The 23,531-nt window shown below is 29.8% G+C and overlaps 3 protein-coding genes and 2 non-coding genes across 6 annotated transcripts; 4 read left to right on the top strand and 1 right to left on the bottom strand.

Annotated features, from left to right (window-relative positions):
- Positions 1 to 2,359: 2,359 nt before the first annotated feature.
- On the bottom strand, positions 2,360 to 2,431 carry Trnap-ugg. The gene has a single exon. It is a non-coding gene; the product is annotated as a tRNA-Pro (tRNA).
- A 584-nt stretch (positions 2,432 to 3,015) lies between these two features.
- Trnap-cgg lies at positions 3,016 to 3,087 on the top strand. Its single transcript has one exon. It is a non-coding gene; the product is annotated as a tRNA-Pro (tRNA).
- A 2,044-nt stretch (positions 3,088 to 5,131) lies between these two features.
- LOC119676016 (probable ATP-dependent RNA helicase DDX55 homolog) lies at positions 5,132 to 7,240 on the top strand. The gene is made up of 4 exons (XM_038087239.1): positions 5,132 to 5,345; positions 5,409 to 5,804; positions 5,867 to 6,604; positions 6,659 to 7,240. The coding sequence occupies exons 1-4, from the start codon at positions 5,238 to 5,240 to the stop codon at positions 7,238 to 7,240; spliced, it is 1,824 nt and encodes a 607-aa protein (XP_037943167.1). The 5' UTR covers positions 5,132 to 5,237.
- Positions 7,241 to 8,522: 1,282 nt separating this feature from the next.
- Positions 8,523 to 11,538, top strand: LOC119680636 (DNA replication licensing factor Mcm2). Its single transcript, XM_038093559.1, has 4 exons — positions 8,523 to 8,628; positions 8,685 to 9,722; positions 9,788 to 10,879; positions 10,983 to 11,538. Exons 1-4 carry the CDS (start codon positions 8,626 to 8,628, stop codon positions 11,502 to 11,504), a joined length of 2,655 nt encoding a protein of 884 aa, XP_037949487.1. The 5' UTR covers positions 8,523 to 8,625; the 3' UTR covers positions 11,505 to 11,538.
- Positions 11,539 to 12,847: 1,309 nt separating this feature from the next.
- LOC119684926 (meckelin) lies at positions 12,848 to 20,028 on the top strand. 2 transcript variants are annotated; one of them, XM_038099065.1, is made up of 10 exons: positions 12,848 to 13,210; positions 14,527 to 15,161; positions 15,224 to 15,547; positions 16,011 to 16,640; positions 16,699 to 16,971; positions 18,889 to 19,256; positions 19,315 to 19,474; positions 19,536 to 19,623; positions 19,690 to 19,853; positions 19,919 to 20,028. In XM_038099065.1, the coding sequence occupies exons 1-10, from the start codon at positions 12,994 to 12,996 to the stop codon at positions 19,997 to 19,999; spliced, it is 2,940 nt and encodes a 979-aa protein (XP_037954993.1). In that variant the 5' UTR covers positions 12,848 to 12,993; the 3' UTR covers positions 20,000 to 20,028. The 2 variants fall into 2 exon arrangements, with proteins under 2 accessions (XP_037954993.1, XP_037954994.1); XM_038099066.1 differs by lacking the exon at positions 19,919 to 20,028 and having other exon boundaries at positions 19,546 to 19,623; positions 19,690 to 19,778.
- The last annotated feature ends 3,503 nt before the right edge of the window (positions 20,029 to 23,531 follow it).

The following is a 23,531-nucleotide window of genomic DNA, read 5'->3' as shown; positions in this document are numbered from 1 at the left end:
GATTAATTTTATTATATTCAGATTTCTTACACATTTGTTAAGACTGAATATACTTTTAGGTCTAAGAATTTTTAATTGTCATATTTCTAAGCAATTTGTACACAATTCAAGCACTAATAATAGGCAAAAACAATGAACAAATTGTGTACAGTTGAACGAAGAGAACAGCATAAAAATTAATAAATTACGAATGAGTGAGTATTTCCACCAATACAGTTATATAAGGTATGCTATACCATATAATCTGAATCAAATATATACACAATAGTGTGGTGATAAAACGGCACCTATGCGCTGTGTGAACAGAAGAGAAAGCTCTCTTACCATTAAAATTATTGAACCAACCAGCGGTTCCAGGTAAAATTTGAAAAATTCGGTTTGTGGTTTGGTGTGATTGTACTTAAAAGTTGGAGATTATGGTTTACAACCGATACATACCTCTGCTTAGACTATCAATAAGTTCAATAGAATGACTAAATGGGTAATTCGGCCCAGCTTAGGACAACTTAGAATAATTTTCAATCTATTTTTTCTTCTAAATAAATTATGATATAAAAAAAAATATAAATTAAACTTATGGAAAATATATTTAAGTGTAAATTAAATGTAAATAAATAAATTAAAATTTTGTTTTATCAGCTTAATTAAATTAGTCCAAAATTTTATACAAAATAATTACACGAATTATTGCAACTGCGTTGTTTATGCTTAGCTTGCTTATTTGGCAAAAGACCTATTTTCGTTTAACGACCAAAGCCTATTTTCGCTATACTTAAGAGTATCTCCATAAAAATTATTTAAGTTACAATTTGATTCTAATATACGACAGAAATAACTTTAAATTCATGGCTGCCGTCACTGACCTCTGATATTTGCAACAAGCTCACATTTCAATATAAAACTGAAATCTGGAATAAAACTGACTTTAATCGTTATACCTCGCGGAGTAGAGGAAAAGAAATTGTCCCAATTAATAAAAAAAAAATTTAAAACTTTTATTTTAATATAGGTTGATTTATGACTAATTGGTATAGCTAAGAACTAAGAGTACTATTAAAGATATTAAATATGAACGAGACTAATTTAACTTATAATTTAGTAGAAGGTAAAAATAAACAGTGGGTTCCCAAGGGGGTAGACAACTGCGACCTTGACCGATCTTTTGTGCTATATCTCGAAAGTTCATGAAACAATAAAGCAATATAAATTCTATGCTTATATATGTACATTTATTTTTATTAAGTATAGTTAACGTAAACACAGAAAAATTACTGAATTTAGTAGAACAAAAACTATTAGATATTTAATAAATTATTAGTTATTCAATAAATTAATAATCAATATTATTAAGGTATTTGAATAATTAATATATTAGCTTACTACATGTCTTATTTAAAACTATTCTTAACTTTATTCTTGTGTATAGGACAATATTTATTTAAAGGCTACTTTTACCTTTGAAAGAAGTAAAATATAGTACACATAAATTTGAAGCACATCAAATTGTTGAAATCAAGTTTAAGTAATCAATAATCCCTTGAATGTAGATGATATTCATTCCCTTTCTTCCTACCTATTTATCTTTGGGTCTATTGTTTTCCCTCTTTTTTCTCACGGATTTTATACCTTTCTCTTTTATTTTAAACAGTACATACTTAAAGACAATTTAAAAAGTATTACATATTAATATTACATATTTCGGAAACCGTATGAAGCATTATGTTGCCTTGATATCTTAATATCAAAAGATAACCTGTAGCAAAATTCAATTTTCCGACAATTAACGAAATCCATCTTCTTTAATTTAGAAGAAACTTATCTTACACGGTATTTTTATTATATGTAATAATAGATATAATAATAATATTGATATATAATATACACATGATTATGATATAATAATATAAGCTATACTTTGAATTATTGAAATAATAGATTTTATAATATATTTTTAAATAATATGTGATAATTTCAAAGTAAAGTACAATAATAATACATAAAATAGTTAATGGTAAAATAAGAAATAAATAAAGAGGTACATTAAAAATTGAATGAAGTTTTTTTTACTTGAAAAGAATATTATTAAATCGAGTCCAATAATTGTACATTCTCAAGCATCCAAAGTTTTACTACTAGAAGTCACAAGCCTCCCATAGGCTTTTACATGGTTTAAGACGAAGTCTACAATGAGACCATTAATGCGCTAGTAATTTTGATAAATTGATAAAAAATTTAACAATATCTCAAAATAAAAACTCTTAACAGAGCATTAAATCATAACTGATTTAAAACTAAAATGTATATATTATAGCTTCGTATAATTTAATAAAAAAAAAGTTTTTAAAATTAAAAAGAAATCGGGCTCAACCGGGATTTGAACCCGGGACCTCTCGCACCCAAAGCGAGAATCATACCCCTAGACCATTGAGCCGCATACCAGAAGATGTCAAACGTTAAATATAAAAAATTAAATAATAATATAAAAATATTAAAATTATCATAAAAGATTTTATTACACAATTAAATCATTTATCTTCTTAAAAATATAAAAACTTATACAAATGTAACAAAAACTGTGATCTTTAGATCACATTAATGCATTAAATTAAAAAGACAAACTGATTCAGTATGCCAAATATAAGCCTAATTGCTTCCCTTCACATACTCTCTTGTTTAGCACCTTTAGGACAAATTTTAATTTAGAAGAAAAACAAAATTAAGCAAAAAAAATTATTCGTTTTAGTATTGTATTAATAATACATTTAAAACATAATACATAATAATTTTGGTTTTGTTAACCAAAAATGCTGACTCCAATTAATAATACGGCATTTTAATTCAATGCATATAAAATAATACGGTCTTTGCGTCTTTACGCTAATACGGTCATTATATATGGTGTTTGGTACGGTCTTTCAAAGTATGAAATTCGAAGATATTTCATTTATTAAGCTAAAGCTTTTTCGAACACACCGCTATGCTTGTGATTAAACATTGACACAAGTGCAGACAACCGGCTCAATGGTCTAGGGGTATGATTCTCGCTTCGGGTGCGAGAGGTCCCGGGTTCAAATCCCGGTTGAGCCCATACAAAGTGAACATATTTTTTCATCTTATTCTAAATTAAGTTTTTTTTATAAAATTAAAAATATCAACATTTTAAGGAAAAACAATAAAAATAAGACAGCAACACACATTTTATACGTTTATTTAGTATTTTTAATTAACTCAATAATACTAAACAGCTACAAATTGCAATTATATTGAAGATCAAAATATAAAATTAAACAATTCACGATATTTATGTGCAACCATACAATTATTATGTACTGTATACCAGATTCACTCGAGCGTTTTGTTTGATATTTTAACTGTCATGTTTGTTATTTTATCTGACACTTGTAACTTTCATGAATATTTTCGACAGCCAAAATTACAAACAAAACTCTTGTACGAATTCAGTGTTATATGGCATTTACACTAGCCTCGAATGGCGCATTTTTGTCAGATATCAAAAATGAGAACTAAATAACGCATTTTTGCATACAAAATCTGAAGCGCAAATGAATGGATTCAATGAATGGATCCCATTCTGTAAAAATGAGTTCCAACGAGTTTAGAATGAGTTCCAAATATGTTCCAAATGCAAATGAATACATGAACATAACCTAAATAAAAGCTTTTCATGACATTATGACAGTTTGAGAAACCCGTTTTTGACATATTTACAGAAAAAAGGTAAACAAATGTTTAGTGGTTGCATTTCCTTAAAAACGATGCACCTCTTTTTGGAACTTCTATTTCCCAAAAATAAATTAATCGAAGCTAAAAATAAGTTTTCAATTTTCAGAATATAAACACTTTCAAATGACTCATTCCAAATGAGCCATTTGAGACCAGTATAAATGCCATGTTACACTATTGCACTGACAATACGCCAGGTTTGACAGAACATGAATAGCAAAAATATATAAATTAATAGACCGTTCAAGCTACAATTATTCAACTTTTTCAACAAAGTACTATAATTTAAAAACGATTTGTATTAAATTCGCATAATATAAATACAACATATAATATAAATACAATTGTAATTTAATTACAATTAATCCAAATGTGTAGCTTAAACATTTATTTTATTTAATTGCAATACTTATGTTTATTGCATTAAATCAAATGCCAATTTGAACAGGCTATTACTTTGAAATAAATTGAAAAGCACTAACAGAGATACAATTATGAATATTTTCTACATAAGATGGCATTGATGGAAATACGAATAACAATAAATGCCATTGAATTATTATTACAGATTTATTTTAATACTTGATTTATCACCATTAAAAAACAAAGTTGTTTTTTTCTTACGCTAAAAGTTATTTATAAAGAATTCAAGAAATATAATCTGTTTTCAAGTTTTGGTCTTAAAGTTCTTATTGATTTGTGTAAGATATATATAACATAATTGGTTTGTACATTATACAATCTCAGCTTAAACGAACTATAACTTTGATTTATTCTAGTATGAGTTTTATTACCATTAAAACGCAAAGTTGTTATTTTTATTGCGCTATATAATAAAAACAAACATAATTTGTTCTAAGCTTTAGCATACAAATTCTAATTGGTTTGTATCGCTAATATAAAAAAACGTAAATAAAATTTATATAATTATACATGACCTATAGTATCATTTATTGAAATTAAATCAAAATGATCAACTTAAACACCTATTTTGAATAATTGTAATACTTTCATTAGTTACAATAGGTTAATACAATAAGAAAACTTCAACCAATAATAATTTATTCACACTCTTATACACTTATTATACTCTTATTAATTCAATCTATACACAAATCAATTATATCTTTTTTATTATCTAATGGAATATATTCGATGTAATTATTAATTTAATTAAAAACTTAGCAAATATTTTAAATATAATAAAATATAATATAATATTTAAGCATTTATCACCTCATATTATAATATATATTACAATATATGCTATTTATCATGATAATAATGTATTTACTTTGCAAGTAATACAAATGATGACTATCATTTTGGGCACTTTACAACACTTACGGTATTGCGAATATGCTTGCAAGATGTAAATATAAAAACAAAAATTTGGATTTAATAAACTGTTGGCACGTGCTGGAATTATTTGTTTTTTGTTAAGATATTTTTATTTAAATTAATTGCATATATTTCAAAAGCTTTGCATAAAAATGTCCCGTAAAAAATGGACAGATTTGAACAAAGACAAGCAAATATTGTCTGTGCCAACTTTAGAAATAATCGAACTAATGGGATTCAAAACAATGACACCAGTACAAGTGAGTTCTCTCTTGCTTCTAGTTTCTAAAATAAAAACTATATTTTATCGTATAACATTAAAGGCAGCAACAATTCCATTATTATTAGCGCAAAAAGATGTCTCTGCTGAAGCTGTTACAGGATCTGGTAAAACGCTAGCTTTTATTGTACCACTTATTGAAATATTACAACGTCGACATCAAGAGAATCCTTGGTCAAAAAATGAAATTGGAGCTCTAATTATATCACCAACACGTGAGCTTGCCTCGCAAATTTCTGATGTTTTAAGTACGTTTTTGGAGAATACCGCATTTCAGCACTTACGTCAAAAACTTATTGTGGGCGGTAACAACATTGAAGAAGACATTTTATCTTTGAAAAAAGATGGTCCTTGCATTTTAGTTAGCACTCCAGGACGCTTAGATGACTTATTTCAAAGAAAAAGTAATCTAAACCTTTCTGCTAGAGTTAAAAGCTTGGTAAGAATTTCATTAAATATATATTTAATTATTTAATTAATATATAATTAATTCACTTTCAGGAATTACTTATACTAGATGAGGCAGACCGCCTACTAGATTTGGGCTTCCATTTAACCATCAATAATATACTTAATTATTTACCACGTCAAAGACGTACCGGTTTATTCTCAGCTACACAAACAACTGAAGTAACTAATTTAATACGTGCTGGACTACGTAATCCGGTGTTAGTGTCTGTAAAAGAAAAGTCAACTATTAACACTCCCGTTCGTCTACTAAACTTTTATAAAATTGTAGAACCTCAAGAAAAATTTATTGCCCTTTTAAATTTTCTATCAAATTCAGCTACCGATGGCAAAGTTATGATATTTTTCCCAACGTGTGCTTGTGTTGAATATTGGATAGAAGTTTTGCCAATTTTTATAAAAAAAAGGACCATATTGGGAATTCATGGCAAGATGAAATCGAAACGCAAAAATGTAATAGAACGATTCCGTACAGAAGGTAAGGCTATACTTCTCTGTACAGATGTTCTTGCTAGAGGTTTAGATGTACCTGAAATTGATTGGGTGTTACAATGGGATCCACCATCGAATGCAGCTAGTTTCGTTCATCGTGTTGGCCGCACAGCTCGACAGGAGCAGTATGGCAATGCTTTAGTATTTCTACTACCAAGTGAAGACGCCTATATAACATTTTTAAAAATAAATCAAAAAGTCCAATTACGCGCGTTAGAAAACTGTGATTTCGACTCAATTGAACTTAAATCAACATTAAAGAAAATTCACACGTTACAGGTATGATCAATAAAATTATTAATATAATAATCGATACTGAAACATACTTGACAGGTTTCAGATAAAGCCATTTACGATAAAGCGGTGAGAGCTTTTGTTTCACATGTACGTGCCTACACCAAGCACGAGTGTAATGCAATTTTGCGACTAAAAGATCTTGACTTAGGCGCTATGGGTACAGCATATGGCCTACTACAAATGCCACGTATGCCAGAATTAAAAAAATACAATTCCGACAGTTTCATTTCTCCTGAAATTGAATTTGATATTACGAAACTAACATATAAAAATTCGCAGAAAGAACGAGTAAGGCAAGAAAAGGTGAAAACTTTTGAAGTAACTGGAGAGTGGCCAGGAAAGAAAAAATTCAAAAAGCAAACGGAAGCTTGGGACAACACAAAAACTGCAAAATTAAATGCAAAAACTAAAAAAGAATTACGAAAGGCGAAAAAACAAAAGAAGAAAGATGCAGAAACTGCTGATAACGTTCCAAAGGCAAAAAAACGGAAACAACAATATACACAGGAGGATTTGGATGAACTAGCAAATGACATCAGACTTTTTAAAAAATTAAAGAAAAATAAAATCTCGGAAGAAGATTTTAGTAAAGAAATGGGTATTGAAGATGATATTTAATAAAATTTTAAATAGATTTTATTACTGATTATTTTCTTTCAAATAATTTGATATAATTTTATTTGAAACTTCAAATGTTTTCTCTGATGTTATTATATATTTAAATACAGTAGATTATAATTTTGTAATTATTCCCTACAAAACGGGCCAGATATAATTAAATGCTAAATATTGAGCCATTGATCCATTGGTTATGTTATGTAAAATCATTTTTATTCAGGAGTTGCCTAACATAATTTTATAAACACTTTTTGCTGAGAATTAACACACCATAAGCAAAGATTTGAAATATTCTCACCTCCCAGTCGATTTCTTACAAGAAAATTACATTTACTCACTAAAGCGGACTTACATCTATCATCGTTTATATCAGGGCTGTCGAAAGTATGACCCGCATGACATGTTTTTAATCTACTACAATTACGCAAATTTTTTTTTTTTTTGGTGTACTGGTAAAACCATATTATTTTATTTTTATGGTATACCAAATAAATGAATTCAAATTGATAAAATAATAACTAAATTTAACATTATAACCGTATTTTTATTTTTGTCGAAAACAACTATGATGGTATGTATTTGTTTCTGCGGCCCTCCAATCTATACACTGATTTGAATTGGCTTATTATTGCATCTGGTCTGGACAGCCCTGGTCTATATCTGGCTCTAGTTACTGAGTACATAGAAAAAAGTATTTAACAAAATTATCTTATTCGAGAGTTATAATGTATACGTTATTATATTTGTCATATTTTATATATGAAATGAATTTTACATTTTATAATGTGTTAAAATATCTTTTAATAAAAAAATTGTATTGGTTTTACTAAAAATCAAATACCCTCCATTATCAATTTTTTATAAATGAATTATTTACTTGTTTCTATTAAAAGTTTTGGAACTATATTCTTTCATTTATTTTAAACTAATAATATACTGCACAGTCATGTTAAGGTTTATATATAAAATGTGGCTAATGAATTTAATTTATATATTGTTATGATAAATCCAAGAGAACAACGTTGCGGATCAGAGATAAGTAAGATTACAAAAGAATTAAAATGGCAATTGAATAACACTGTCACGCTAATATATGGTTTTTCTATACAACATTTATATACTTTTTATTCGAAATGGAATAAATCATGGATATTCTCTGCAGAATTAACAAAAAATTCACTTCACATTAAGAAAAAATATTTATAATTCTTTGACTGTCAGCGTCTTCATTGTGTTAATGCCCTTAATCGCGCAAATAGGAATTAATAGAAAGCGCAAAACGTCAAAATTCGCGCCAAAAATATATTTATAAAAGCATATTGTTATTGAACGCATCAAGCATCGTATTTTGATATTCAGATAATTGTTAAATATATATAAGGATTATGGTATGATATAAATAATTATAGTAATATAAATATTTTTACTCAATGAATATGTTTAGGATCAATTGAGTTCACCACCACCACCTACACCAGGAAGTGATGCGTCGGAGCGAAGAGAACTTCGTGCTGCGATGACTTCTCCAGTTGGTGATTTTGAACCGTTTGAAAATGAAGATGAAATCCTTGGTGACCAAACTGTACACGATGAAGAAGAGGAAGAAGATGGGGAAGAATTATTTGGTGATAATATGGAAAATGATTATCGTCCGATGCCGGAACTTGATCATTATGACCCTGCTTTGTTGGATGAAGAAGATTATGATGATATGTCACAGGGTGAACGGCTAGCAGCGGAAGCTGAAATGCAACGTCGTGATCGTGCAAAGGGTATACATCGTGATGATCGTGATTTGGGTTTTGATGATAGTGACGATGATGATGACGCTGGACCGCGTGCAAAGCGTCGTGCAGGTGAAAAGGCAGCTATGGGTGATATAGAAGATACTGAAATGGTTGAATCAATTGAAAACCTTGAGGATACTAAAGGCCATTCAACTAAAGAATGGGTTAGTATGTTGGGACCGCGCACAGAAATTGCACACAGGTTTCAATCATTTTTACGAACATTTGTTGACGATCGTGGCGCTTATACATATCGCGATCGTATCCGAAGAATGTGTGAACAAAATAAGTCGTCTTTTGTTGTATCATACACTGATCTGGCAAATAAAGAGCATGTTCTTGCTTATTTCTTGCCAGAAGCTCCATTTCAAATGTTGGAAATTTTTGATAGAGTTGCCAAGGATATGGTTTTGTCTATATTTCCAACATATGAACGTGTAACCACTGAAATCCACGTTAGAATTTCTGAGCTGCCACTTATTGAGGAGTTGCGTACGTTCCGAAAATTACATTTAAATCAATTGGTGCGCACGTTGGGAGTTGTAACTGCGACCACTGGTGTACTGCCACAACTATCTGTCATTAAATATGATTGTGTTAAATGTGGCTATGTTTTAGGTCCATTTGTTCAAACACAGAATTCTGAAGTAAAGCCTGGCTCATGTCCGGAGTGTCAGAGTACTGGTCCATTTTCTGTGAGTATTTTATAAGTTATGCAGTGGTTATCGTATATAAAAAAAATTGAATGTATATTTTATAGATTAATATGGAACAAACATTGTATCGTAACTATCAAAAAATAACTTTACAAGAATCTCCTGGACGTATACCAGCAGGACGAATACCTCGTAGCAAAGATGTTATTTTATTAGCGGATCTTTGCGACTTATGCAAGCCAGGTGATGAGCTGGAAGTAACTGGCATTTATACAAATAACTATGATGGTTCACTGAATACTGAGCAAGGCTTTCCTGTATTCGCCACAGTTATTATTGCAAATCATGTTGTTGTAAAAGATAGTAAACAAGTAGTACAGTCTTTGACAGATGAAGATATTGCGACGATACAAAAATTGAGTAAAGATCCAAGGATTGCAGAACGCATTATTTGTTCAATGGCTCCATCTATATATGGACATGATTACATTAAGCGTGCGTTAGCACTAGCACTTTTTGGTGGTGAATCCAAAAACCCTGGTGAGAAACACAAAGTAAGAGGCGATATCAATTTATTAATATGTGGTGATCCTGGTACTGCTAAGTCTCAGTTCTTAAAATATACGGAAAAAATTGCACCACGCGCGGTTTTCACAACTGGCCAAGGTGCTAGTGCTGTTGGTTTAACTGCTTATGTGCGCCGCAATCCTATTTCTAAGGAATGGACACTTGAAGCGGGTGCATTGGTATTAGCAGATCAGGGTGTTTGTCTTATTGACGAATTTGATAAAATGAATGATCAGGACCGTACTTCAATTCATGAAGCTATGGAACAGCAATCTATTTCTATATCTAAAGCTGGAATTGTTACATCTCTGCAAGCGCGTTGCACAGTCATCGCTGCATCTAACCCAATTGGTGGCCGTTACGATCCGTCGATGACTTTTTCAGAAAATGTTAATCTTTCAGAACCAATACTATCTCGTTTTGATATACTTTGTGTTGTGAAAGACGAATTTGATCCAATGCAAGATCAACAATTAGCTAAATTTGTTGTAAACTCGCATATAAAACATCATCCTTCCCATGGAGAAATTATAGAAGATTCACAAGTTTCTAACGTAAGTGAAATACCACAGGATTTGTTGCGACAGTACATAGTTTATTCAAAAGAGAATATACGGCCAAAACTAACAGTAAGTATAATTTATTATACATATATATATATATATATATATATATATATATATATTTCATTTAGAAGTTGTTTACATTTCAATTATTATTTATTATTTCAAGAATATTGATGAGGATAAAATAGCAAAAATGTATTCACAACTACGTCAGGAATCATTTGCTACGGGCTCTTTGCCTATAACTGTTCGTCACATCGAGAGTGTTATACGTATGTCGGAAGCACATGCTCGTATGCACTTACGAGAAAGTGTCACAGAAGTTGATGTTAACATGGCCATACGTATGATGTTGGAAAGCTTTATTGAAGCGCAGAAGTTTAGTGTTATGAAGAAAATGCGCAGCACATTCCAGAAATATTTGGCTTTCAAAAAAGATCACTCCGAATTGTTATTCTTTATTTTACGTCAACTTACGCTTGATCAACTGGCATATATACGTTGCAAGGATGGACCAACAGCAACGCATGTCGAAATAATGGAACGCGATCTAATAGAGCGAGCAAAGCAACTTGATATTTTTAATTTGAAACCCTTCTATGATAGTGAATTATTTAAACAAAACGGATTTTCATACGATCCAAAGAGACGTATTATTTTACAAATCGTAACAGAAGCCGCAGTCTAAATGACTTAAGTTATATATATTTTTTTAAGTAATATAATCCTTATATATGTTAATATTTGTTTATATTTTTTTATTATAGTATTGTTCTTTATTAATTTTGCATTATATAACACAGCATTTCATTGTTGTAGAATATTTGTTATAGAATTACTTTTATTTATGTACAAATAATTTTAATAAAGAATTATTAAAAACCAATTTTTTTTTACAAATAAAGTTGTTTATATTAAAACGATATAAAATTTTAATGTTTTTTTTATTGTAGTATTAGTTTGGATTTTATTACCATATATGTACTGATGTTTTATATCCGACAAGCACTACAATCGAGTGATGATATTGAAATTGTCTTCATTCATCGTGAACTCGTTTTAAGTCCTCCATGAAATACAGTCGAAAATTTGATTGACAAGAAACGAAATAGTAAAAGAGGAAAATCCCTCCTGAAACACCACTATATAAATGCCTTGAATAATATAAATAAAAATGCTAGTTAACTGGACTGGACTGGTCATCGCTAGACAAAACCTATGCATAAATTTATTTTTTTTGTTACAAAATTTAAAGCAAAATAAATTTCTAAATAAATAATATTAAAGTTATAGCTAAGACGCACAGGGGACAGAATTTAAATAAGCGTATCAAAATCTAGTATTTTAACACGAAATTTTTCTCAAATATAGTATTTGAGATTGGCTCTCCTATCTGTTATTTGCTTTATGGGACCTCAAATTTTTTTGCGATGAATGTACTTTTAAAATGTGTTTATAAACTTAATATTTCAAATAAATAAAGAAATAGTTAAAAATAAATAAATAAATCGACTACAATAAAATATACTCGTTAAGTTATTAAAAAATATTTTGAGTCTGTCAGTCATCAAGATGAAAGGATAATTTCTGTATATAGTATGACCCAGTCTAAGATTGTCTAAGATAGTCTAAGATTGAAGATTTAACACACAATTCTTCCACCTTCTATCTCCTTTTAAAAGATATATCAACTTATTGAAAACTAATCAAAGACAAATACATCCAGGACTGATAACTGAAATTGCAAATGAAAATATTTTAGAACACTCCTTTCTCGTCAATAAATGGTATATTTCTTCCTTCAGTTAAATATTGATTTCTTCAAAATTAAAACCCACTCATAAAATTTTTTAATTCCGAAAATACAAGACTAAAGAATGTGCAACTAATATAATGGGGATTGTTTGTTTAAAGCTAAAAGTTAAGTCAAGCAAATACTTCTTTATGTAGATTGGGTATGAGTGGTTGGTAATTTAAAGGACTAAGTATCCTAGCAACTCATTTTGGCTTGTTAAACAAACAAAGAAACTTGACATTATTTTTTTTAGTTGTTTGGATTCAATTGTGTTGTGCGCTTGTTCTATTCAAAATATCAATTCAATCATTCGTCGGAGTTTAGTTATTTACAAATATTTTGAAAGAAGAAAATTTTAAGAACTCCAATAAAAGTATGTAAAATGATCTTCCGTTATGTGAAATTGTTCTTCCTACTATTTTTTGGGATTAAATGTGCCAAATCCCTTACTTTACAATTAAAAAATTTTACCACAAACAGTTCCCTCTTTCATTATACGCCTATAAGACAATGTGGACAAAACGAATATTATGATTTGAACTTTTTTAAGTGCATCGCATGCAATAGTGAGAATAAATATTTGCAACCAACTGCAAACAGTAAGTATCGATTTAACATATCCATATTAATTAAACGAACATATATGAAGACCCCCTCTAAGGCCAATATTGTGGTTTGTTTAATTTGACGTAATATTTCAAATTATTTCTTTAGTACATGTGTTACAGTGAAATATCTAAGATTGTTAGAATTTTTCATTAATATTCAATTAGGAAAAGTTGTAAGCAGAATTAAAAAAAAACCAATCAAAACTGTGTTATTGGTAATGATTTACATGGCTGTGAACTAGTTCTTTACTGAATTTATTTTAATCCAAATATACCGACTTTTTTGTGTGATTGTATCGAACCCCATTTGATTTGCACATTCTAAAATGATGGCGATGATTAATACTAGATTCACACAAGAGTTTTGGTGTAGTTTTAGCTGTCATGTTTATAATTTTAGATGTCAATTGATGTTACTTTCAATGCAATATGAAAATTTTTGACAACTAAAATTACAAATATAAATCTCATATAAATCTAGTATAAATAAATTTGTTTATAAACTCAACCAATGATTCAGAATATAGAACCAACGAACTAAACCATTTCCAGAAAAATACACGTTTCACAGATCTGGAATTTTAATGCTGTTATAATGACTTTGGCTTCAATGAACACTAACTTCTTTAAATTACATCTGAAATAAACGTAAACTATTATTAAACCGCTACAAATAGGATGAGCTACACAATTTATGTCAAAACAATTATAGCAGCTAATTCTTACTTTACTGGTGATAATCTTACTATAAATGTGTATATTTTACCTTAAAGTTAATATAAAAAAAAACAATTTTAAAAAACTTTTCTACAACTTAAGAATGGGATGATACCAAACAATTAGGTGAAAAGAATAATTTATGTAAAATATATATACATATATATATTACAGTATTTTCGTATTTTTATAATACGATTGACAGAAAATAGAGGTAAAATCTAAGCAAATATTACTTATTGTGGTGGATGTAGTTAAGAAGAATATATAGGCGGCGCACCCCTTTCCCCGTAAATTAATATTTAATAATTCTTAGATAGCCCGTAAGATAATAAAACCTTTTCCTAAATTGTAATTGTAAATATTTTTACAATCTTTTTACAGTTTATGTAAAAAATGCCTTATATATAACATAATCTATACTTTTGAAAATTAGTTGTGTAGATATAATATATGTGTCATCCACGTAATTTATAATATCTATTATTGCAATTCAAACGGAAACCGAATTATTTTCATATATTTTTGTTTATGTTCTGTTATTAAAGATCAGAATTATGTTGTTTATATTATTTGTTTCTAAAATTAAGAATTTTCCTGCGAGTGTTTATCGGATAAAAAGATCTCCGTTGTGTACGACTCAATTCAAAATGGACCCATTTGTGATGAAGGATGTGTTATCAATGCCAACGAAACAAATAAATGTCAGCCAACGAATACTTCCAGTTGTAATTTTCTATATATCAACTCAACAAGAACAGCTAAACATATACAGATCACCACTAAAAATCCTTACAATGAAAGCGATTGCAACACATGCGATTTAAAATATAATTTCAATTTTGAGACTTACTGCATAGTAAACGCATTACTGAAGCCATATTTAAACTACAACAGCTTCTGGGTACCCATAGCATTTACTGGGGGCCATTATGGGGAATTAAAATTCATTGCATTTTTCTGTTTTGCCCTGCATAATAACACTGCATGCAATCGGTTGGCGAACTATTGTGTGATGTCACATTACTCATTGGATAATATGTCACCATGTAATGCGTTTTTAGTAACACAAACCTCTGACATCATAAGATATACAAGTATGGGTGAACCTTTACAAGTAATAACACCGTTTTTATTCTTTGAAAAGGGTAAAAATACCGTAAGTATGTTAAATAAACCAATAGACGGCGCAGCGTTTACAGTTGAAAATTCTAAGCTACATAACGTAAGTATATAACTATATAAATTAACATGGTATTTAATTAAAAAAACTTTTTTAAATTATAGTCTAAACTTAATTTGTTCAGCACGCATTATAACTTAGATGGTTCTTTCTTGCGTTGGGGTTCATTTAATTTTGATCATATTAATTTATGCGGACTGCACTCAAAAAATATTTTCGCTGTTGCAAATCATAGAATACATTTCGCTAAGCGATACAAACCAATTAGTTGCGAATTGACTTTGGAGAATATAATAGATTTGTCCCAAATTCTAGCTAATAATAATTTTTTAAATATTTTTTTTAACTATACTAAAAAAAATAATGACAATCAAGTGTACTTACAACCCGTGCCTATTTTAATTGAAACTCTAACAGCAGAAAATCAAGTAAGTGTAAATCACATAACTGTAATAATATACGATATATCTTAAAAATATATGTATTACGTATTAAGTGCATTTTAATTAACTGTATTCTATACCAATATTGACAAACTCGTGTCAAAATAAGCCAATTATTTTTTAACGCAATAGGATTCTTCACCGGATTATTAAAAGACTTAAAGGACTTTAAATTTTGTTAATCGGTTATGTTAAGAGGGTATTACGTAGAATGAATTGGTATCCATAAAAGAGAGTCTGCTAAAGTTATCAATGTCAACGTTATGATCTTTGTTTCAACAAACTTTAATAACCAAAACTATGATTTGAATTATTGTGGTACTTATTAATCACATCTACGTCATCTGTAATAAATTTGTTTGGTTAAATTTTCAGTTGTTACTTATAATATTACATAAACTTCAATTTAACAGATTCTAGTTTAAATTTAAATATTTTTCCCCATAAGCGAATGAATACTGAGGAATGGCGTTTGGTGAAACGGTTCTTACTTATTGTCGCGATTTCCCGAAACCTCCACGGTCGGCAAAGGGAGGCAATCTATGAAGATACACACAAGTTGCAATTATATTCATATATTCGTTACGTGGACAGTTTTCAACTTTTCTACAAAATTCATGATGAGAATACAATTTCTATACCAATCATAAAACTAAGATATCGTAGCATTGAACTGAATGACAATTCTTCATTAAGTGATTTGTATAGTTTTAAAATTGACATTAAATTTGAGAAAATGGATGAGATGTTAAAATCGGATCAACATTTAAGTATCACTGTTACTATTCTGCTTTTCATAACTATCGGCATCTCCATACTGCATACGTACAACTCAAAGAAGAGGCGTTCGCTTATGGATGCACTACAAATACGGGATATTTGTGATTTTTCATGTATCACAGAATTTTTCTTACATTTTTTTTCAAATACTTCGAATGCTATATTGCTTGGTACATTTTTGTTAGCTGTAATAAATTCATTAACATATCTATTTCAAGAAACTATTAAGCTCACTTTACCACTTAATAAAGTTCAGCATACTTTCGATGTCCTAATATTCACAGCATTACTCTTAAAGGTAAATTTAAATTAATAATAATGCTCATTTAATAATTTATTTCAATCTTCCGCAACAGGCAATTTATCTTGGCGTATATTTTTGGAGAGTTGCCCATATAGATCTATTTTTCATCGACTGGGAGCGTCCTAAGTGCTGCGATAACAATCATATAAGTACGAAAACAAATTTAGAAACATCTTCCGTTTGCTCAAGTGTCCGTACCTTTATTTCTGAAAACAATGTTTCTGCGTGGCGTACTATTTTTACTGCTAACGAATGGGTCCGTTTGAGTACTGCAACAAAAACTTCCATGATAGTACAAGGCTTTGCGGTTATAGTTCTTTATCAGGTTTGTCCATAAATTAAACTATGAAATTTATGTTAAAATTATATGTTAACCATAAACAAAGTAAATCCATTATATGTTATTGTAATTAGAATATTTAGATGAAGATACAGTTGCATTCATATAACTAAATTGACATGATAGCTAACTATATACATATATGTATAAATATATTACTTATTTAGTTAACCGAAAGAATGTGTTGCCAGGGATTGGTTTGATAAGGAACTCCTTTCTTTTCCCACACTTTTCCAAACGAGCGATTTTCCTATGTATATCATATATCATATATATATAACACATCACTCAATAGGTCGTGTAACTATGTTAACTAAGAAAAACAAATTTTTTCTGCCAAAAATCGATTTTACTCATCAATATAATCTCCTTCAAGGGCAATACAATCATTCCGAAGCTTCTCTAACTTATCAATGCCGTGCTTGTAGAAGGATTTGTCTTTTACCTCAAAATAGGCTTCAGTTTCAGTAATTACTTCTTTATTTGAGATGAATTTTTTACCGGCGAGCATTCTTTTAAGATCAGCGAATAACCAGTAGTCGCTGGGGGCCAGATCTGGACTATACGGTGTATGAGGAAGCAATTCGAAGTGTAATTCGTGCAATTTTGCCTTCGTTTTTATTGACTTGTGACATGGTGCATTGTCTTGGTTAAACAAAATTTTTTTTTTCGCCATATGCGGTCGTTTTTCACAATTTCTGCTTTCAAACGATTCAGTAATGCTGTGTAGTAGTTACTATTGATGATTTTTCCCTTTTCGAGATAGTCAATGAAGATTATAACTTGTGCATCCCAAAATACTGAAGCCATAATCTTCCCAGCTGATGACGTGGTTCACCGGCTGCAGTCCACTCAGATGATGATCGTTTTGATTCCGGAGTGAAGTGATGGATCCTCTCTCTCACGCCATTTTAATTCACGAACCAATTTCTGGACTTTTTTGATGTTTTCTGGAGTAACCACCTCAATTCGACGACTAGAACGTTCACCATTATCGGTGTCTGTACGACCACGTTTAAATTCTGCAAACCAATAACAAATGGTTCTTTTTGATGGAGCAGAGTCCGGATAACACTTTTGGAGCTATTGCTGAGCTTGTACAGTATTGTTTTTCATCAAAAAGTAATGATAAATTAATACACGAAATTGTTTTGAATCCATTGTTTTGAAAATAACAAAAGTAGCTTCACTTAAATAGTTGTCACTTTTGTTCTGACTAATCGAAATGTCATGAAATTTTACACATAGTCGTTTGATGGTTGGTACTTCATAATCATCGTATGGATTTGACAATGGCAGCGCCATCTGTGTGTCAGTCACACAACTTATTGAGTGATGTAATATATACATATATATAAAACGCTTTTTCTTTATCTCCTTCCTTTGGCTGCAACTTTAAATCCCATTTTCGATGCGGTTATGCTTTCCATCCCCATAATATGATCATATCATCCAAACTGATGTTTATATGCTAAACAATATCAGGTTTATACAAAAGCTCATTTAGATCGGAATTTATTTGAGTGCGTTAGTCATCGTTAACTCTTAAAAAATTATAAATCGTACAGATATTCCCTTTAATAAGAGTATAAAATAAGCCTATAAGCATCCGTATAAAAAGATTTATATTTATCGATCGTTATGAGCTACATATATCAACCATCAATTAGTTTTAGCACAATTTGTTAAAGATATTAGCTTGTAGAATTTATATCGATTTACTCCGACCTTCATATCTCACGATTTCATATAGTGATATATTGTTAATAAACTGTAAATAATTTTATTCAAATCACCGAATAGTAGTCATTTACATAATTCTTTGTTCTATGGTACTATTTTTTTTTATTTAATTTTATTTTATATTTTATTTTAAGAAATGTGCTTAAACTATTCTTTCAGATATTTAATAAAACTAATATCACACAAGATGACATCACAATTAAATTATTTTTAATCTACATATGCTACATCTCAATTTTTATAACGCAAATAATTTGTTATGAGCTATTAATCAAGAGGCTCTTCGGAAATCCATTGCTAAAATTTACAGACTTATGTTCCTTGGCAAATATTTCCTTATTTATATTACTTGACACTGCTTATGGCTTTTATATACATGGCCGTTCCCCTCACGGATTTGCTGATACCGATATGTCATCTATAATAATGCAGTTACAGCGAGAGTCACAGAATATGTGTGGACGACGTGGTTTGCTCACTGATTCCGATCAGCAAACTTATATAATAGTTCCTCCAATCAGTTTGCGGTATACAAACGAACTTTCTTTTTTGTTATTTGTAAATGTCAAATTTTTCCAATTGCAGTTCTTATTTTAAAAAACTAATGATTCCTTTCCAACGTTCATGGAGTATTTCACAAGCACATTTTCAAAAAGAAGTGAACACGATCGAAAGTAACTTGCATCGAAGATCATCCTTAGCATATAGCAGTGTAAATCGATTCTTTTGTGCTTTTATTGATCATGTAAGTATTATTGATTTTGCTCATAAAAATTATGGGACTTCAAGAACACTCTATCATAAAGGCTATTAAAGATATGGACTACATTATCAAGGAGAAAAGCTTTATGGAGAAAATATTTAAATGCGAATTAAACAGCTATTTGACAGAGAGTAATAATATAAATTTGTATTCTTAGCTTTATTATATTTTTATTTGTATTTTTTCTTATTTAACAGATAAAGGCACATTTTATATAGACAAATCATTTGCATTTAGTGATCTATTCTTATATGGAAATCATTTTGAAGTCTTCGCTTTGGAATTGTTATTGCTCTTAAGTGTTTTTATAATGACTACCAATATTGAAGCATCTGTCGCAGTGGTTTGCGCTTCAAATTTGGTAGGAAATCTTTTTAGTGTAAATATATATTTAATAAATTTAATTAAAATTATTTTAATTAACAGCTTTTTCAAATAATCTTCCGGAATTGGGTACGCAGAAATGTCTCCGAGAAAACATTAATTGATGAACGATTTCTGATGTAAAATAAATAATCATTAACATATATATTAACTTATGGTAATTCATTTTATAAATGAATAAATGCAAATGCAAAAAAAAGTTATAGTGTTCTTGGAATTCAAATGTTTTCTTAATTATAGTTTTTAGTATTAACATATTCTTTACTTAATACAATTAATACAATAAACACAATGAATACAATTAAAAGTAACAAAATTTAAAAAAATTAATAAAAAAAACATTATAAACATAAAACAAACACTGTTTCCGATCGAGGTCGATTTAACTTTTCTTTTGGTACAATTTCTCCTACTTCTTTAACATTTCAGTTCAGTATAAATCTTGCCTTCCTTCGTGATCTCCCTCCATCTTGTTCAGTTTGCTGATAGCATCTTCCAGTTAACGACATTCAGAGTTTTTATATTCCCAAAAATATTGTCATTCAATCTCGTTTCTAGTCGAACTCTAACATGTTTAACATGATTTTAACAGCATTGTCTTTGTTGATTATATTACCGAGGCAAGTAAAATTGTCTGCAACATCAAAGTTGTATTCACTAACTGTTAGTCATAGCCTTTCGTTTCCAGCTTTGTGTATTTCGTTTTTCCTTTGTTTGTTTTTAAACCAAAACGCTGATTCAAGTATTACGTATAACATACAATTCTACTCCACTTCTCTTTTACTGAATTTTGTATATGATACAAAATCATATATGTATATGATTATATATAAGTATATAATCTCAACTGTAGCATATTATGGTGACTTTTCACAATCTCTGTATTTTTCAATTTATCTACATCCCATTTATGTACTATATTTATACTTTGACTGTTGTTTTATGTATCCGGTTCTTAATTTCGCTTTCACTAAGAAATGATCTATTCACCCCCTACTAGATTTAAAGTCTGGTATTAAGAAGAAGAATCTTGCTTCAATTACTACATGTTCTATTCATTTTGAACATCTATCTTCTAGCATCTCTCATGTTACCTTACACATTTTCTTATGCTTAAAAATTGTTCTTATTATACTTAGGTTAAGGTTTTGTTAAAATTACGCCAAGATTATTCCGATAAGGCTAGAAAAGTTATTTTTGAGATTTTTGAGATTTATTACAATACTATGTAAAAATTGGTAAATCTATGATTATCTCTTATACTTATTACCATTGACGCTCGAATACCACTTGTTTTCTGCATATAGACATACTTCTTCTTCTTCTAAGTGCGTTGTCCGCATCGAACGTTGGCTAACATGATTGATATATTTGTTTTGTTCACAGATTCACGAAAAAGCGATCTTGAACTTTTACAAAACTTCTGTATTAGATTCGATGACTATCGATGATTAGCCTGAGCAGACCATATTTTTCTGGATGCCTCAAAATATGACGAAAGAATTCTAATTTACGACGTTTTACTATCTCCAAAAGTACCTCCAAATTTGTCGCATGTTCCGTTTAACTGATTTTTAGTATCATCGACGCAACCGTTAACGTCCACGCTTTTGCATTATAGAGTAATATAGAGCAGACGTAACATTTCAGCCACCGTAGCCTTAATGATAGCAATTTTATCATCTTTGTAAACGCAATACTTGCCTTTTCAACTCGCACACATTTTTCTTTATAATAGTTCCAATGTTCATTAAGTTGAAATCCTAAGTATGTATATTTATCTACTCTTTTTACGCTTGAACCATTTACAGTCAATCGCGCCTACATTCCTTTTACTTATTATCATATATTTTGTTTAAGTTATAAACATACTTAAAAATAAACAGTCGATATAATCTTGTTTTTTAAGACTTACTCAATCCGTTCCATTCAAAACTTACAAAATACTGTTCATAAAAGAAAATATCTGAAATATCTGAATACTGAAATAAGTTTAAACAACTCAACTTATACTAAATCCCATTTTCAGTTGAGTGTATTACATATCATATATTTTATATGTCTATATACAATATGTACACTATATGTCATACTAGCTGACCCAGCGAACTTCGTGCCGCGTAACAGTCAATGGATGTTATATTAAATTATAGGTAAACTAAATTTAGAAATTTATTAACGCAATAAAATTAATACAAAATATTTATTATATTCAATTGTTTATTAGAATATTAATATATAATCAATTATATTAATGGTCTGTCAGCAAGAACTTATGGGTTGCACTCCGATTGATTCTCTTCAGTAAAGAACCTTGTGATATACGATATTTTTTGTTTTTTTATCAGGCGCAAGAACAAATAAAGCAAATGATTTGCCTACACGTGAACATGCCACGTACAAATGACCATGAGAAACATGCATTTTCTAGATCCACAAACACTTCAGGATTGGCTTTGTGATTTATTTATAGTCATGGCGAATGCAAGCCGAATAGACACAAATAGAGGACTATAGAGGACAAAATTTTTTCACCTATATTTCACATTTGATCAAATTTTTTATCTTAAATCTAATCTCTTAAAGAAAATTAACATTTGCTCTTTTCAACATAAATTACCTTGAACGTCGGATTAAATCCATATTCTTCGATAATGTCTGCCCCGAATGAAGTCATTTGAAAGCAGCCATTGTACTTTTGAGTGTTCGCTAGAAAATGTCGTGATTCTGGTGTTTCGCCACAAAGCAATGAATGCAATGGCTCAGGTGGCGGAGTCAATAATGGCAATTTCACTTCGCCATCAAGGCAGCACAATCCCGACGATTCTCTAGCAAACTTTAATGCTCCGCAATATTCGCAAGTAACGTCCATTGGACTATTGCGAACGAAAGGATGCGAATTGTAATCATTTGCGCAATCGTATAGAAACCCTGCTCGATACAAATCAATAGTTGAGTCATTTCTTCTTGATCATCAAATATTTTCACGTTGTTGATCTGTGTGATAAGCTCGACGATTTCTCATTGCCAACCGAGCCGTTTCACGGACTACCTCTCTTTGCTATTGTGTTTGAGAAGCGCGAAGGCGGGTCATACTAATGTAGCTCCTTTCTCGTGCGATTTCTCGTTCTTCTTCAGTGGATGCTTGCGTAATGTTTCGACGCCTAATTGCATTAAAGCTTTGTTGGAAAAGATTAGACTTTCTGGGTTGCGGCATTGTTAATATTAAACACTCGCACAAAACAAACAAATCGATACTTTCAGCTCATATATCGATGACAGTATTTATTTCTTATATTTGAAATTTGAAATAATTGAAAAAAAAAATTTAAAAAGAAATCAATATCACTCAAACTGTGGAACTGTCAACAGTTTGAAACAGAATCTACAAATTTATTATTTTTGCTAAAATTAGTGGATTTTTCCAATATTTAATAATATATTCTGCTATTCGGAGCGGAGACGATTCCAACAAATCAAAGATTATTAAAATCAATGCAGCCGTTCTTTAGTTATAAGCGGTCTAACTAACACGATTTTCTTTTATGTATATAGATTTATAATTTTTTTTTTAAATCTCATATATCACAAATGGAAAGTAATTTCTTTTATTTTAAACGGATTAAAAATAAACTCAGTTTTAATAAATTTTGTA

Source organism: Teleopsis dalmanni, chromosome 2 (assembly GCF_002237135.1).
Source record: "Teleopsis dalmanni isolate 2A chromosome 2, ASM223713v2, whole genome shotgun sequence".
NCBI lineage: Eukaryota > Metazoa > Arthropoda > Insecta > Diptera > Diopsidae > Teleopsis > Teleopsis dalmanni.
Note: the sequence above shows the minus strand (reverse complement) of the source record. Positions and strands in the feature narration are given on the sequence as shown.